Genomic DNA, 14,870 nt, shown 5'->3' on the forward strand with positions numbered 1-14,870 from the left:
TCTGCGCGCAGGCTTTGCGCAGGTACTCAATCCTGGCCGTCTGCTGGTCCTTTCCAGTCTTCATCCTGAGCTCGTTAGCGTTTCTAGCCGGGCAGGCTGACATGGCGCATGATGGGAGGTGCGGCCTTTGCGTTTGTAGCTTTGCCCGCCAGTAGCCCATTTCAGACACATCAATAGGGTGCTGGAGCCAGCCCCAGATGGCCCGCTCTTGGCGCGCCGCCCACCTCGCCGCTCCCGCCATCGCCCCCGCCTGCTGTCGCCTGTTCGCGCCCTGGTGCTCAGCTGACGGCTCATGCTGTGCTGCAGCTGCAGCGGCGCTGCCCCTGAGGCCCCTCAGGAAGGCTTGGTGGAGAACACAGTGCTGTGGGTGGCCAGCAAGCGCGCGCTAGAGGCGTCGCGCCTGCTCCCGCTGCTGCCCGACCCGGTCACTTCCGCCATGGTGCCGGCATCAGTCCTGGCATCGCCACAGGTCAGCCCAGGGGCCCAGCAGTGACGGGTCCACTTCCAGAGGGCTGGATGCCACCCTCGCGCCATCACTTGCATGGGCCGCATCTCTCCTCTCCGCCTGCGCTGCAGGTGCGAGCCTGGGAGGAGCTGGAGCAGCAGCGCAGCGCCCGTATCAAGGAGGGGCGGGGGGCGCCAGCGGGAGGCGAGGAGGCAGACGCCGTCGCCGATGTGCAGGTATGCGTCCGCGGTGCCGGTGGTCGATGCGTCAGGCTTCCTGTCTCCCAAGGTTCTCTCCCTCGCTTGTGGCACAGGCCATGGTCACGCTGGCGCTGCGGTGCCGCTACATCGACGACGAAATCGTGGCGGCCATCCATGGGCTGCGCCGTCGGCGCCTGGCGGCACGCGCAGCCGACAGCGGCGGGCAGCCTTGCATCCAAGTGGTGCTGCTGGGTGAGAGGCATCCTCTGCATGCATGGCACCCAACGCCTATGGAACACCAGCCATGCCGTGGCCGCCGCCTGGCCCCAGCTCTTGCTTCCGGCCCCCACAAGGGGTGCAGGCTCGGGGCTGGACACGCGGCCGTGGAGCCTGGTGCTGGGCCACGACATCCACTGGTTCGAGCTGGACCTGCCAGGCATGGCGGCATTCAAGTGGCGCTGCATGGAGCGCGCGGGCATGCAGGCCGCCTGGCAGGCGCAAGGTGCGGCGGCAGCGGGAGGGCAGCCAGGGCGCTGCGCTGCTTGACGGGGGCGGCTTTGTTTCAGGGGGCAGATTGCAGGAGCTCTGGCATGTGTTTTGCTGGCGGCGGAGCCTCTGGATGCGCCTGGCGCCGGCTGCTGCAGGCCCGCTCGACATGCCCGCTGCCGGCGACGACGGGTCGGCCGCGGCGCACGCCTTCCCTCTGCGCGTGGGCTCCTGGGTGGCGTTGGCTGCCGACCTGACGCAGCCTGGGTGGATGGAGGATCTGCAGGCGCATGGCTGGCAGCTTGTGGTCCCCACCGTCTGGGTGGTGGAGGGGGTGAGTGGGCCTGCGCCGCCGGTGCCGCAGCCGTGCCGAGGGAGCTGCCGGCAGCAGCAGCGCAAAGGCTTCCCTCATGCCTGGTTGGTTGTGCCTGCCTCCTGCAGGTCCTGTACTACCTGAGCCAGGCGCATGCCGACCGCATCGTGCAGGCAAGGCGCTGGCTGGCGCCTCGGCAGCCACAGCATCTGCACGCGCAGCTCCCGCCCGCCCGCCGGGTTCTCCCTGTGCGTGGGCATGCACCCCACTGTGCCGGCACCCTCAGCGCTGGCCTGCCTGCCTGCAGGACATCACCAGGGTCAGCCTGGCGGCAGGCCAGGGCGCCGCCATCCTCACCAGCACCAACCCCAGCATGGTTGAGGCCATGCGCCTGCTCAAGGCCGGGGCGCGGGACCGGCAGGCAGACAGCAGCAGCAGCGGCGGCGGTGGTTGCGGCAGTCCCGCACGCTGGTGGTGGGAGCTGGCGTTCCCCAGCTACCACGCCACGCTGGGGGACGACCCGTGCGGCACGCTGCGGGAGGTGCGTGACCGGCCCTGCCCACACCCATGCACATCCACACCCATATACACCCAACACACTCAGGGGGAGAGCACCGTCTGCAGCATGCATGTGGGGAGCATTGCCCGCTTGCCGCACAGCGCCTCCCACGGCACAGCCCTCCCCCACCGGATGCAGGCGGGTGGGAGGGGCGCACACAACCTGCACCTCAGAACTGGAGGGCATGCACGCAGCTCCTGCCGGGCGAGGAGCAGGCGCAGGCGGCGCGCAGCTGCGGCGGCGCGCCGGTGCGGTCCGACATCGTGACTGGCAGCCTGGGGATGGCATGAGGCGGCCCGTGGAGCGAGGCGTGCACGCGGCCCTGCCCTGTCACAGAGCGTCAGAACGTCATTACATGTGGCGGCGGAAGTAGAGGCAGAGAGGAAGCAACACAGAGGGCAGAGTGGGGGAGGTGGGGGTGTGGGAGCCGCCCCTGTGCTCAAATGCGGCCGACATTGCGGTTTGCCCGGTCGGCCACCGCGCGCCCGCGCCCGCCCACCCCCAGTACCGCAGACTTCATCTTGTTCTTGGGGTCGATCCGCTTGAACTGAGGGCAGGAGGAGCGGGGTCGGGGAGAGTACACAGTCAGCAGGTGGAGCCCGGACAAGGGGCGGCGGCGCCGCACATGACAGGGCAGCGGTGGTTGAGGCGGCGCCAGCGATGCCACACCACCCACCATGGGCGCATTCTTGAGCATGTCTGGCACTATGACGAAGCGCACTCGGCCGCCGCGAATGAAGATGTGCTCCATGTGGGTCACCTGCGAGCGCACAGGGTGGGCCACGGCCAGGGCAGCGCGGTCGAGAGTGACGGATAGCCGAGCCCGGCGCATCGATGCGACTGCCGTGCGGTGCCCTTCCAGATGCCTCTGCTGCTCCTCCTGCTGCTCCTCCTCCCCCTCTTTTCAATTCAAAGCCATGCATCTGCTGCTACTGCTGCCGCTCATGCTCCCGCTCCCACTGCCTGCCTGGCCCCGCTGCCTGTCGGCTGCTCCGCACCTTGCCATCGCGCCCCGTGGCCTGCACGTTTGACAGCTGCACATTCCAGTTGTCCTCCGCCTCATACATCTCGCCCCGGTAGATCTCGCCGCTCTTCAGCTCCACCTGCAGAGGACGATGAGGCGACTGAGGCGCCCAACTCGCTGTGCAGGGACAGAGGCCGGCCTCGGCGGGAGCGCAGGCCGCACCGCCGCCGCTGCCTGCTCACCGTGCACACGTGCCCCGTGGCCTCGTGTAGCAACTTGATGGGAACTCCCACTCCCTTGAGGGAGCCTGCAGTAGGGTGTGGGAGCTGGGAACGGCTCTGAGCATGTGGGCTGGTCGAACCCCCTGTGCTTTGCAGCCGGCACCCCACGACCGTCTGACGCGTCCATCAGGGCATGTTACAGCGCCGCCCAGCACCCAGGGGCAGCCTGCAGACCTGCCGCAGCCATCGTCATTCTGCCAAGCGCTTATTGCCCCTTATGACAGGCGGGACTCGCCAATCCAACAGTTGTTCACGTCTGGGGACTGGCGGCGGCAGCGGGGGGCGTGAGATGGCTGGCCAGGAGGGGGCGATCAGCGGCGGGGCGTGGGGAGGGGCAGCAGAAATGACACAGATGAAACTGAGGAGCGATGCGCAGGCATACGAAGCCCTGCCCTGCTGCGTGCGGCGCTGCCCTCGTGCGGCCTGCAAAGCAGCAGTCCCCATGCAGCAGCCTCAGCGGCCTTGACCCCTTTTCGTGTCTGGGCAGGCACAGCCTGCAGCCAGTGGCCCACTTCTGCCCCTGCTGCTTGTGCCGCTGCTGCCAGTCCCCCTCCATTCCTGCTCCCACGCACATGGCAAGCCACCACGACGGCTCAGCCATGAGCGAGGACAAGGCGGAGTTGCTAAGCGACAGCGGCAGCGAGGAGAGCGGCGACCAGGAAGGCAGCGAGGAGGAGGTGAGGGGTGATGGGCCGTCAGGACGCGTGCAGTAGCTATGGCGGACCGCCAGGCCGCCAGCTGGGTCGCAACCCTTGGCCAAGGCCTCGCGGCGCGCCAGTCTGCGCCGCTGCCGCCCCACCCCACCCGCCACTGTCCCCACTCTCCCCTGCTGCAGGTCGGCTCCTGGATTTCCTGGTTCTGCAGCCTGAAGGGCAATGAGTTCTTTTGCGAGGTGGGGGAGGACTACATCCAAGATGACTTCAACCTCAGCGGCCTCAGCTCACAGGTGGGACGCGGTGGCGGTGGCAGGGCAATTGCGCCCCGCACGTTGTGGCTTGCCCTGCCTGGCACACTGCGCACACGCCTGGCACAGCAGCCGCTATAGGACAGAATACCTCTGATACAGGCTGCGCCGCGATCTCAACCGGGGCGGCGCACGGTGCTGCTTGCCTGCAACCCTCCGCATGCGGTCGCACGTCGGGCCGCCCTCCTCCTGCTTCCAGCAACCCTCTTGGGCAAGCCCTCCAGCTTACGGGCCTCACCCTCTTCTATCTCCCCTCCCTCTAATCCCCATCCCTCCTCGTCTCCCCTCCTGTCATCACCCCTACCCTCCTCACCTCCCTCCTTTACCCCATGCAGGTGCCCTACTACGACTATGCGCTGGACCTGATCCTGGACAGCGAGAGCCTGCAGAACGAGGTGCTGACGGAGCAGGCGCAGGAGTTTGTGGAGGAGGCGGCGGAGATACTGTACGGCCTCATACATGCGCGGTACATCCTCACCAGCAGGGGTGCGCGCCGCCGCTACGCGCTGGCCTGGCGCGGGAGCATGCAGCCGGGGGCGGCGGGGCGACACGGCGGCCTCCACGGCAGCGCCACGGGTTGAGGGCTGCTGTCAGCCCTGGCGCCGGCCGTCAGTTGGGGGCTGGTAACTGCCCTCTGCTCCCCCACCTCCCCTGACTCGCTGCCCCGGCACACCTTGGCCCCGCTCGGCCCCCGCAGGCCTGAGCGCCATGATGGAGAAGTTCAAGAGCTGCGACTTTGGGCGCTGCCCGCGCGTCTACTGCAACGGCCAGGCATGCCTGCCCGTGGGCTTGTCAGGTGCGCACGGCGATGGGTGGGGGTGCCTCTGGCGTTGCGGCCGGACAGCGCAGGGCAGCGACACTGTCGTTACTCTCCCAGCCAGGCTGACCTGCTGGTAGCCATTCTGTGCCCCCCCCCCCAAAAAACATCTTAACATCTCAAAGGCAGGCATGAAACTCGCTCACCCAGCCCGCTTACTGCTCCTCCGCCCGCCCCGCGCCTGCAGACATCCCGCGCCAGTCCACCGTCAAGCTGTTCTGCCCAAAGTGCGAGGATGTGTACTACCCGCGCTCCAAGTACCACGGCAACCTGGATGGTGCGCCACACGCGCTGCCCCAGTGGCCAGCTGCAGCCGCAGCGTGCGAGCGGCTCAGAGCTGCGAGTGCTGATGCTGGCTGGCACAAAACAGTTTGCTCCATTGCGCACCCATCAGCGGCATGCGTGCTGCCTCCCTGCGCTGTTGCCGCCTGCAGGCGCATACTTTGGCACCACCTTTGCCCACCTCTTCCAGCTCACCTACCCGCAGCTGAGGCCATCCAAGCCCACAGGCACGCTCCCGCCGCGTGGCCTGTGGTGGCCGCAGGAATGCTGTGTGTGCGTGTGTGTTGTAGGCCTGGTGGTTTACACACGTCCACAGTTGCAACTTGGTGCACACCAGTTTGCCTGCCCCCTGCCCTTCCTGCCTGCAGATAGCTACGTGCCCAAGGTGTTTGGGTTCAAGATCCACCCCTCGGCATTTGAGCAGCAGCCCGCGGGCTCCAAGCGCAGCGCGCAGTTGGCGGCACAGCAGCAGCAGCAGCAACAACAGCAGCAGCAGCACGGCGAGAGCAGCCGGCCGCCACTTGGCAACGGCACCGCAGCAGACGAGCAGCAGCAGCAGAAGCAGCCGCAGCCCGATGGCAGCAAAGCGGCCAAGAGCTGAATGCATCGGGGCGCCTCGCGCTGCCTGTCCTCGTACAACATCCCTCTCTCGCCCCCCCTACTCTTGACTCACTGCCACACATCCCTTCCTCTTCTCCATTCCCAGTTCTCACCACCTCTCCCCTCCTACTCAGCAGTACATTAGGCAGCCCGCAATCCTCTCGTACCGTGTTCACTCACTAGGCAGCCCCTCTTCGTGCGTTCCCTTCTTCTTCCGTCTGCCCAGCTCCCTCATTCCTTGCAAGTACTGACTGATCCTGGTTGCTTGCTGCTCTTCCGTGCTCTGCTCCCTCCTTCTTGCTTCACGTTCTGTGTGGGTTCCCACCAGCAGCCAGCAGGCCGCTCCGCGCCAGATTTCCCCTGGAGCCTTGCAACAAAACACACATGTGACCTTGCATGTGCCAAGTACCAGGCATGTGGTTCACAATACACTGGGCGGGGGATCACCCAGTGACATCGAAAAATATGGTAAACGGTGGCACAGAAGTGAAAGCAAATGTGTGGCACAAATACTTTAAACCTGTAGCAGTACCAGGATGGGGATCGCGCGACTGCAGTGTACCTACCGACTGCCATGCACCTGGTACAATGCCGCGTCACAATCCGGCAGGCCGGCGCTTCACCCTCATCAGTTGTGTGACCAGCGGGTCCAGGCAGTCAGCCAGCAGCTCGTAGCCGGTTGCAGACGGGTGCGTGGCATCGGGCATCAGCGCGGCATCGATGGCGGTGCGGTTGGCGGCGATGAAGCGGGCGCCGCAGTCCAGGTAGTGCCAGCTAGGAGGCAGCCAGGTGATCACTCTGCGGGCAGGGCAGGGCAGGGGTGTGCCAGGAGGGTCCAGTCAGGGCAGGGGGTGGTGTCGGTGGATGCTACTGTCAGTGCCAGGCGGCATCCATATATCCGCCCCTGCAACTCATGTGTGGTGACTCCATGCTCCTCACCTCAGGGCCTTGTTGACCAGCCGCTGCGACCGAGTGTACACTGATGGCCAGGTGAAGTTAGGAGGGTTGGCGGCATCGCCAGGGCCGCGCGGCAGTATGCCCACCACCACGATGTGGGCTCACGGCAGCTGCCTTGACAGCAGCCGCAGAAGCCAGGCCAGCCTGCGAGCCCATCGGCGATACATCATGGCAGTATTGGCGTCCGTTGTGCGTGGTGGGTGCTGACACTGGGCAGCAGTATCCTGAAAGACGTCACCATGCTGGCCCCAGCACTGAGCACGAGTACACAGGCATTGTAAAATGGTCGACGTCGCAGGTCGCACACGACTGCACTAACCTGTTCACCGTCCCTGGCACCGCCCTAAAATTTTCCTCTCAGTCTGATTGTTTGCGGGATCCCAGGCTGCCGCCAGATCATTGGTGCCAATGAGAAGCACCACCACTTTGGGGTCGTTGCGCCGCGGCATCTCGCCATTCATCAGCCGCCACAGTAGGTTGGCCGACTGGTCGCCTGGGATGCCCGCAGGGAAGGACCTCCAGCCTCGCCCCACGCCAAAGCGCCGCGCAAACACTTTTGGGATGCCGGCGCAGCTGGTGCAGCGGGGCCGGCAGATGGAGGTGCCCCGCCACTTCTCCGTGATGCTGTCGCCCAGGAACAGCAGCTGGTATCCCTCCTCCGCGGCGTCTGCCGCCTGCATCGTCACCAACAGGTTCTGGTGGCAGGTGGTCCACAGCCCATTGTAGGCATCGTCACGGGGCACCGGGTAGGGGTAGGGGCCTGGGTTTGGCTGCTGCGCGGCTGCCTGGTGGGCTGCCACCAGGCAGGCTGCATGGGAGGCGGGGCGGAGGGCGGCAGCGGATGGGCGGTGGCGGTGGGGCCGACCACTCAGTCCTGGCGAGGGCCAGCAGCTGTCCGGCCGATCAATCGCAGCCTGCTGAACTGCAGTGCCGACCCCAGAGGCCTGTCACACCAGGACTGAAGGAGCAGCGGGGAGGCGCATGCCTCCTCGCGGCCTGGGCACTTACCCAGCAGCGCCAACAGCGCCAGCTCGTACGCACGTGTGCCATGTTGAATCGCCATGAGCAGGAGGCGGCAAACACACAGGGGCGAGGTCCCCCAGCGCTGTGACCCCTGGCCGGTTCCGGCTGGCAGGGAACCCAAGCGAAGACTCCCAATCAAGCGAAGACTCCCCAATCCTAATTTTCAGCTAGAGTACTCTAGCTAGCTGAAAATTACAAGTGGGAGAGAGAGAGCCAGGTGGCAGCAGAGGGGGGGGAGTGCTAGGGGCCACTTCCGGCTGAACGGCAGGGGGCCCCGCACGGCGCCACGCCCCCGCCGGGCGGACACAACCTGGCTTGCACCGCAAGAGGTCTGGCCCAGCTGGAGACAAATCATCACAAATACAGCACAACAGAATTCAGTAGCCGATCGGCACAGGGCATGGCTGCTCCTTGCCACTCAGCTACGCACGCACTGGCCGCTGGCGACACCCATCAGCCGCCGCCGCCTGTCACGTTGCCGATGATCTTGCCCAGCTCTGTGACCACGGCGGCCAGGAAGGCCAGGTACATGCCGCCCTCCAGCCACCCCGCCCCCTCGCCGCGCGCCAGGTGCAGCATCGCCAGCAGGGCCGAGGCGGGGCCGGCCACGGCCACCACCTTGGAGCTGACGGCATACCAGATGCCTGTGATGTCCCCATCGTACACGCCGCTCATCAGGACTTCGGCCTGCATGGCAGGAGCCCGCGGAGCACTACATCCATTTGAGGAGCTGGGGAGACTGCATGAAGCCCTAGGGGGGGTGGCATGGTGCAGGACGATGCGCCGCGGCTTCGCCCACCTGCGTGGCCGGCACTTTGGCAGACGGCTTGAGCAGCTGGCGCAGAACCCGCGCGGGCTCAATGTCCCAGGACTCGATGTGCTTGCACACACGCCCTGTGGCCTGCAGCGCAGGATAGGCAGGCGGGCACAAACAGTGCTCGCAAAGGAAGGAAACTAGCAGGCCCTGGGCGAGGGCCGCGGCAGGGCCAGAGGCAGGGGCCGGGTGCTGCCAGGCAGGAGCGGAGGCGAGTCCATGCTGGGTCAACCACTTGCCGGATCAAACACAAAGGTGGTGCCGCCCGCCGCAGCCAGCAGCGGCTTCCATGGCAGGCCGCTCAGCGTGGCGCTGAAGCGCCACTTGGTGCGCAGCTCATCCTCCCCCTCTTGCCAGTCCGTGAGCGTCAGGTCAATGTCCGTCCTGCCGCAAGCGCATGGGTATTGAGGGGCATCCAGAGCAGCGGCAGCGTGCACGCACAAGGAGGGGCTGTGTTGGGCAACCATGGTTCATGAGGGAGGCGAGGGCTCACAGGAGGCCGCCCAGGTTGCTGACATTGCGCTTGAAGCGGGCGGTGCCGTTGAAGGAGGCAAAGGGGTCGGCAAAGAGGCAGTCCGGGTCGTATGCCGCCAGTGCACCCTGGCCTGCAGGGAGCAAGCAGGCCGGGCGTAAGAGAAGCTAGAAGCTGGCATCAGCAGGTCATATACCGGTGATGAAGCAGTCATACCGGTGACGAAGTAATTCTGGATGAAGTCTTCGCGGATCAAGGCCAGCGCCTGTTCCCGCTTCAGCGCTGCGCCTGCTTGCTGCTCTGCGAGGCTCGGCCCGTCAAGCTTGCTGGCCTCCTGCTGCCGCAGCTGCCCCTGCTTCTTGCTGCTCTTCAAGGCACCTACTACATTGCCAAATGCTTCGGCGCCCATCCACACAGCTTTGAGACCTGCTCCAGGGTTGGGGGCCTCGGCATCGGCAGCACTGCTCGTCTTGGCGCTGGCGCTCTCGCCTTTGCCGCTGCCGCTCTTGGGGGACGACGCGCAAGCAATTCTGAGCCCCCTGCGTTGTGTCGCCCCCCTGCGTTGTGTCGATCCCGCAGAGATGAACAGGGCGGAGGCCCTGCAGGGCACAGCCAGCAGGCTGGCCATACTCGGGTGCTATCGCAAGGCTTGTGCTGTCGACCAGCCTTGCAGCTTGTACTGACAGTCGCAAACGGCACTCTGGATCAATCGCAGCTCAAAGGGACATTGATCAGCCTAATGTGGGGAGGCCTGATGGGATTTCAGTGCACACAACTCCCGTTGGAAAACACAGGAGTCCAGCGCGCCCATGCAGCTCTGGACCGTCCCCAGCCCTTCTGCAATTGTACTGAAGTGTCACACACTGCGGCTGGAGGGTGTGCAATAATTTTGTTGCGGTGATGGGGCGCTGTTTTGTCTGGGGAACCTGCCCTTGACTTCTGCTAGCTCCAGCGGCGTTCATTCATTGTCTGGGAGGATCTGATGTCGTTTGGCTTCGGTGGCGGGGGTGAGCGTGGCGATCACCTGCTGGACCAGCCTGCGTGCGCAGCGGGTTGCCTGCGCTGGGCCGATCAGGAGCGGGACGGCTGGATGCTTCGGATCGATTGGAGGCTGGCCGCGCCGCTGCCGTCACCCAAGTCTGGCGGCCTCATCCTCCTGTGTGCAGGCTTTGGGGCTGGCTCCAGCCCCTTTGGGACCACATCGCCCTCGCCTTTCGGCCAGCAACCGGCGCCGGCCTTTGGGCAGAGCACATCCCCCTTCGGCGCCACCACCACGACGGGCGTGTTTGGGCAGGTGGGCAGCAACACCGCCGTGTGGAGAGTCCTGCTTGCTTGATACACTGTAGGGACATCTTGTAGACGGTCCCACATCCCTACCTCATGAGTTCGCCGTGCCGCCTTGTGTGCACAGAGCGCCCCCGCATTCGGCGCCACACCCGCGCCGGCGTTCGGGGCGTCGCCGGCGCCGGCCTTTGGCGCCGCCAGCACACCTGCGTTTGGAGCAGCCAGCACGCCGGCCTTTGGCGCGGCTCCCGCCAGCGCGTTTGGCGCCAAGCCTGCATTCGGCGGGTTTGGCGCTAGCGCGGGTAGCCCGTTTGGAGCCGCCAGCGCGCCGGCATTTGGAGCAGCAAGCGCGCCCGCGTTTGGTGCGGCATCGGCGCCTGGTGAGCGACTTGAACAAGCCCCTGGGCTCGTGGGGATTGGATCTGGTTCTGCTTGCCTGCCTGCACTGGCAGCCCTCCTCGCAGGGTACCCTTTGCCCCACCGCTAAGCTCTGCCCTGCCTGCACTCCCGTGCTTGCAGCCTTTGGCGCGACGCCGGCGTTTGGTGGGTCCCCTGGGTTTGGCGCCTCGGCGCCGGCTTTTGGCGCCACCAGCACGCCGGCGTTTGGCGCCAGCGCCACCCCCGCCTTTGGCCAGCCGCTGACGGCGTTTGGCAGCACGACGTTTGGCGGCGCGGCTACGGCGGCAGGTGTGGCCAGCAGCGGGCGCGCCTGCCTTTTGCCAGCTCATGCCAGCTCAGCCCCTCCGCCCGCTGACTTGCCCTGCCGCAAGCTGCCGCCGCCCACCACTGCTGGCTGCATGCCTGGCGCTGACCCTGCATGCTGCCTGCGCCTGCATCCTGGGCCGCGCCCCGCAGGCGGGTTTGGCGGCCCCGGGTTTGGCGGCGGGGCGCGCGGCACGCGCCAGGTGGCGTACCGCAAGACCCAGGAGCAGGACACCAGCGGCAGCAGCGGCGCCAAGACGATCGTCTTCTTCAACTCCATCTCGTGCATGCAAGAGTATGTGGGGAAGAGCGCCGAGGAGCTGCGCTGGGAGGACTACCAGGTGTGTGGGCGGGTGTGGCCTGTGTATCGGCGCATGCGGGTGTGCGTGTGGTGCGAGGTGGTGAGAGCAGGTGTGCAAGAACACACGTGCGGTGAAAGGAGGCGCGATCCCGCTGGCTCAAGATGGCTGGGCCCGACCCCGCCTCTGTGCTTGCTGGCTGCAGGATGGGTGCAAGGGCAACACCGGCGCCGCCTCGCCCGGGGGCGGCGCCTTTGGGGCCGCCACCTTTGGCGCCACGGCCAGCTCGCCGTTTGGAGCGCCCAGCAGCAGCCCCGCGTTTGGCGCCGCCGCGCCCGCCTTTGGGGCGGCATCAGGTCAGGATGTCACCTGGGAACGCCGCAGCCTGCATGTGTCGAGTCCCAGTCACAGCTGTTGTGTGCCTGCTGCATGGGTGGGGCTTCATGCCCCGACCGCGCCACCGGCTGCCCCCCCGCTGTGCAGCCCCTGCCTTTGGCGCATTCGGCGCAGCCAGCACCCCTGCCTTTGGCGCAGCAGCTAGCGCCCCCGCGTTTGGGGGCTTTGGCGCAGCCGGCTCGTCGCCGTTTGGGGCCGCATCGCCATCGCCGTTTGGGCAGACTGGTGAGCATGTCACAAATGCTGTTGGCACCTGTGTGTTGTGGGCCACACGCTGCAGACAGCTACCGTGTGTGCTGCACACGCTGCATCGCTGTCTCACTGCCGCCTGGCCCCTTGTTCTGCAGCACCCGCCTTTGGAGCCGCCAGCGCGCCCGCCTTTGGAGCCGCCAGCGCGCCCGCCTTTGGAGCCACCAGCGCGCCTGCCTTTGGCGCGCCCAGCAGCGCTCCTGCCTTTGGTAAGCGTTGGTTCACGGCCACTGCACTGTTGCAACAAGCAGGAGGGAGCCACGGTTTTGCCGACTAGGGAAGGGGCTACAGTGTTGCGCGGCCGGCAATGCAGATCACTTACAGCCTCGTTTGCGCCCTGGTTGCGCTGCAGGCGGCTTTGGTGCGGCATCGGCACCTGCCTTTGGCTCAACGCCCACGCCTGCATTTGGGGCAGCCAGCACGCCTGCTTTTGGATTTGGTGCCGCAAGCACGCCCGCATTTGGAGCAGCTTCGGCACCCGCCTTTGGCGCCACGTCAGCGCCTGCCTTTGGGTTTGGTGCCGCCAGCACGCCGCCGGCCTTTGGTGCCGCCTCTGCCCCAGCCTTTGGCGCTTCGAGCGCCAGCCTGTTTGGAGCCAGCAGCGCCCCGGCGTTTGGCGGCACCTCGCTGTTTGGTGGCACGCAGCAGGTCAGAGGAGGGCCTGCTGTACCTGAGAGGAGGGCCAGCCTGTCCTGCCGGACGGCCCTCTTATGCTCAGCCTGCCATGCTCTCAGCCTGCCGTGCCCACCCCGCAGCAAGCCTGCCCCTCCCCTCCACCCCCTGCGCTGCAGAAGCCGGCCGGGTTCGGCTTTGGTGCTGCCAGCACCCCCGCCTTTGGAGCGGCGCCGACCCCGGCGTTTGGCGCCTCCAGTGCCAGCCTGTTTGGGGGCGGCAGTGCGCCAGGTACGCCTGGCGCTGCCTCATACCCCAGCTCCACCGCATGCCTGCCTGATGGCTCCAACCTTCCAATCATGCCCTCTTTTCGGCACGTGTGGGTACGGGACCCCTAAGCTCCTCACCTGCCCCCGTGTGCAGCCTTTGGCGCCAGCCCCAGCCTCTTTGGTGCCAGCCAGGCGGCCCCCAGCTTCAGCTTTGCGCCCGCCCAGCCCGCGGCCTCGCCCATGGGAGGCGCGCTGGTGCCTGCGCAGCCAGTCCAGGCTCCCGGCGTGGCCACCAGCCCGTATGGCGTGCTGCCAGAGCCGCCAAAGGTGCGCGACGCTGCCCCTCCCTCCCCGAGAGCCTAACCTGGGGCCCCCTGAAGCCGCCCTGCAGTTGTGCCTGCTGCTCCGAGCGCCTGCTGCTGCTGGCAAGATGCCCCGCTTGCCCCCTTGCCCACCAACCCCACAGCCATTCCCCATATTTCCTTGCCCCGCGCCAAAAACACTCATCCTTCGTCCCTTCTCCCTCCCTCAGGTGTCGCCTGCCCCCGAGTACAAGGTCGGCCTGACGCAGCGCCCCGCGGGCCTGCTGGCGGGCGGCCCTCCCCGCCCCGCCGCCCTCATCACACCCCGCTCCATCACGCCTCGCTCCGGCGTCCGCATGCGGCCGAGGCGCAGCATGAGCGCCACGCGCATGAGCAAGTCGCCCGCAGACTTTTTGGCGGCGGCCACCGCGCAGGCGGGAGGCACGCCCGGCGGCGGTGAGCAGAGCCGCCGTGGCGCCACGCCGCGCTTGCCGCTAGCCTCCCCAGCATGCTGCCCTATCCCCACGCTGCTTGCCTCCGCATCCCTGCTCTTAATTTGTTGGTTGGTTGGCTCCGCTGGCTGCAGACGGCCGCGCCGGCGCCTCCACCCCCAATGGCGGCATCTTTGTGCCGCGAGAGAACCCGCGGCGCCTGTTTGTGCGCGATGCCCTGCCCTCCACAGAGGCAGCCGCCACCACCAGCGCCAGCCCTGCCATTGGCGGCACGCCCGGCGGCATGCCCGCGCTGCGCACGCCCGGCACCGGCCTGCGCATCTCGCCGGGCAGGCGGGCAGACGGCGGCGCGGGCAGCAGCGGCGGCGACGACGGCGGCTTCCTGCTGGCAGGTCGGCCCGCCCTCCTCCTTCTCATCTCTTTGCTGCTGCTGTGGCTGCTGCTCCCGCGTGAAGCACAGATCGTGCGCTCGTCCCACTGCTCCTGCTCACCGCACACCTGGCACCGCCCCCAACCCATGTGCAGAGAATGGGTTTGGGCCGCACGGCGGCGCCGACGGCGAGCTGAGCGACGCCCAGCTGGCCGCCCTGCTCCCCTCCCTGAAGCAGCCCGACTACTACACAGAGCCCTCGCTGCAGCAGGTGGGCGTGTGTATGTGTGCGTGTGTGTGGGGGGGGGGACTGCTGACTGGGCCGGGGGATACTGCATGAGACATGCACCAGTGCCAAGATGCGCGTCTGCCTGGCACGGCTCTGCCCGACATGGCGATTAGATGCCTGCGTGGTGGCGCTGAACCCCTTCCCCTCCCTCCCTCCCTTTATGCTCCGCCTGCTCGCGCCGCCCTCCCCTGCCTCACCCCCCCTGCTGTGTGCCTCCCCCATGTGCCTCGCCGCAGCTGGCGGCCATGGCCCGCAGCGACCCCGCCTCGCTGGCCGCCGTGTGCAACTTCTGTGTGGGGCGGCGCGGCGTGGGCGCGGTGCGCTGGCTGGAGCCCAGCGATGTGCGGGGGCTGGACCTGGACGCCACTGTGCAGCTCAGCAAGGGCAGCATCGAGGTGGGTGGGTGGTGTGGGTGGGTGGGTGGTGTGTGTGGCGTGTGTGTGTGTGTGTGTGTGTGTGTGTGTGTGTG

General features: G+C 67.0%; 6 protein-coding genes across 6 annotated transcripts in view; 3 read left to right on the forward strand and 3 right to left on the reverse strand.

Moving 5' to 3' along the window:
- Positions 1–101: 101 nt before the first annotated feature.
- Positions 102–2,293, forward strand: CHLNCDRAFT_143126 (hypothetical protein; the record flags this gene model as incomplete). The annotated part of the gene is made up of 9 exons (XM_005849565.1): positions 102–118; positions 307–469; positions 577–681; positions 759–897; positions 1,007–1,147; positions 1,290–1,465; positions 1,573–1,611; positions 1,752–1,985; positions 2,177–2,293. The coding sequence occupies 9 exons, from the start codon at positions 102–104 to the stop codon at positions 2,291–2,293; spliced, it is 1,131 nt and encodes a 376-aa protein (XP_005849627.1).
- A 149-nt stretch (positions 2,294–2,442) lies between these two features.
- Positions 2,443–3,441, reverse strand: CHLNCDRAFT_143127 (hypothetical protein; the record flags this gene model as incomplete). The annotated part of the gene is made up of 5 exons (XM_005849823.1): positions 2,443–2,550; positions 2,680–2,763; positions 3,002–3,106; positions 3,210–3,274; positions 3,423–3,441. 5 exons carry the CDS (start codon positions 3,439–3,441, stop codon positions 2,443–2,445), a joined length of 381 nt encoding a protein of 126 aa, XP_005849885.1.
- A 648-nt stretch (positions 3,442–4,089) lies between these two features.
- On the forward strand, positions 4,090–5,555 carry CHLNCDRAFT_11464 (hypothetical protein; the record flags this gene model as incomplete). The annotated part of the gene is made up of 5 exons (XM_005849566.1): positions 4,090–4,194; positions 4,548–4,698; positions 4,910–5,008; positions 5,217–5,306; positions 5,464–5,555. Coding segments are annotated over 5 exons (537 nt in total), but the record flags the coding sequence as incomplete, so codon positions are not given.
- Positions 5,556–6,507: 952 nt separating this feature from the next.
- On the reverse strand, positions 6,508–7,931 carry CHLNCDRAFT_143129 (hypothetical protein; the record flags this gene model as incomplete). The annotated part of the gene is made up of 4 exons (XM_005849824.1): positions 6,508–6,709; positions 6,851–6,873; positions 7,288–7,676; positions 7,877–7,931. The coding sequence occupies 4 exons, from the start codon at positions 7,929–7,931 to the stop codon at positions 6,508–6,510; spliced, it is 669 nt and encodes a 222-aa protein (XP_005849886.1).
- A 413-nt stretch (positions 7,932–8,344) lies between these two features.
- On the reverse strand, positions 8,345–9,586 carry CHLNCDRAFT_143130 (hypothetical protein; the record flags this gene model as incomplete). Its single annotated transcript, XM_005849825.1, has 5 exons — positions 8,345–8,578; positions 8,691–8,792; positions 8,957–9,089; positions 9,199–9,310; positions 9,394–9,586. 5 exons carry the CDS (start codon positions 9,584–9,586, stop codon positions 8,345–8,347), a joined length of 774 nt encoding a protein of 257 aa, XP_005849887.1.
- Positions 9,587–14,634: 5,048 nt separating this feature from the next.
- CHLNCDRAFT_13873 (hypothetical protein) overlaps positions 14,635–14,870 on the forward strand; it is a gene marked incomplete at both ends in the record, with an annotated part of 1,005 nt that continues 769 nt past the window's right edge. The window contains one exon of the mRNA XM_005849567.1: positions 14,635–14,796. Coding sequence (XP_005849629.1) covers positions 14,635–14,796 — 162 coding nt within the window. The remainder of the gene's footprint in view (positions 14,797–14,870) is intronic.

This window comes from Chlorella variabilis, assembly GCF_000147415.1.
Source record: "Chlorella variabilis unplaced genomic scaffold CHLNCscaffold_5, whole genome shotgun sequence".
In the NCBI taxonomy this organism is placed as follows: Eukaryota; Viridiplantae; Chlorophyta; class Trebouxiophyceae; order Chlorellales; family Chlorellaceae; genus Chlorella; species Chlorella variabilis.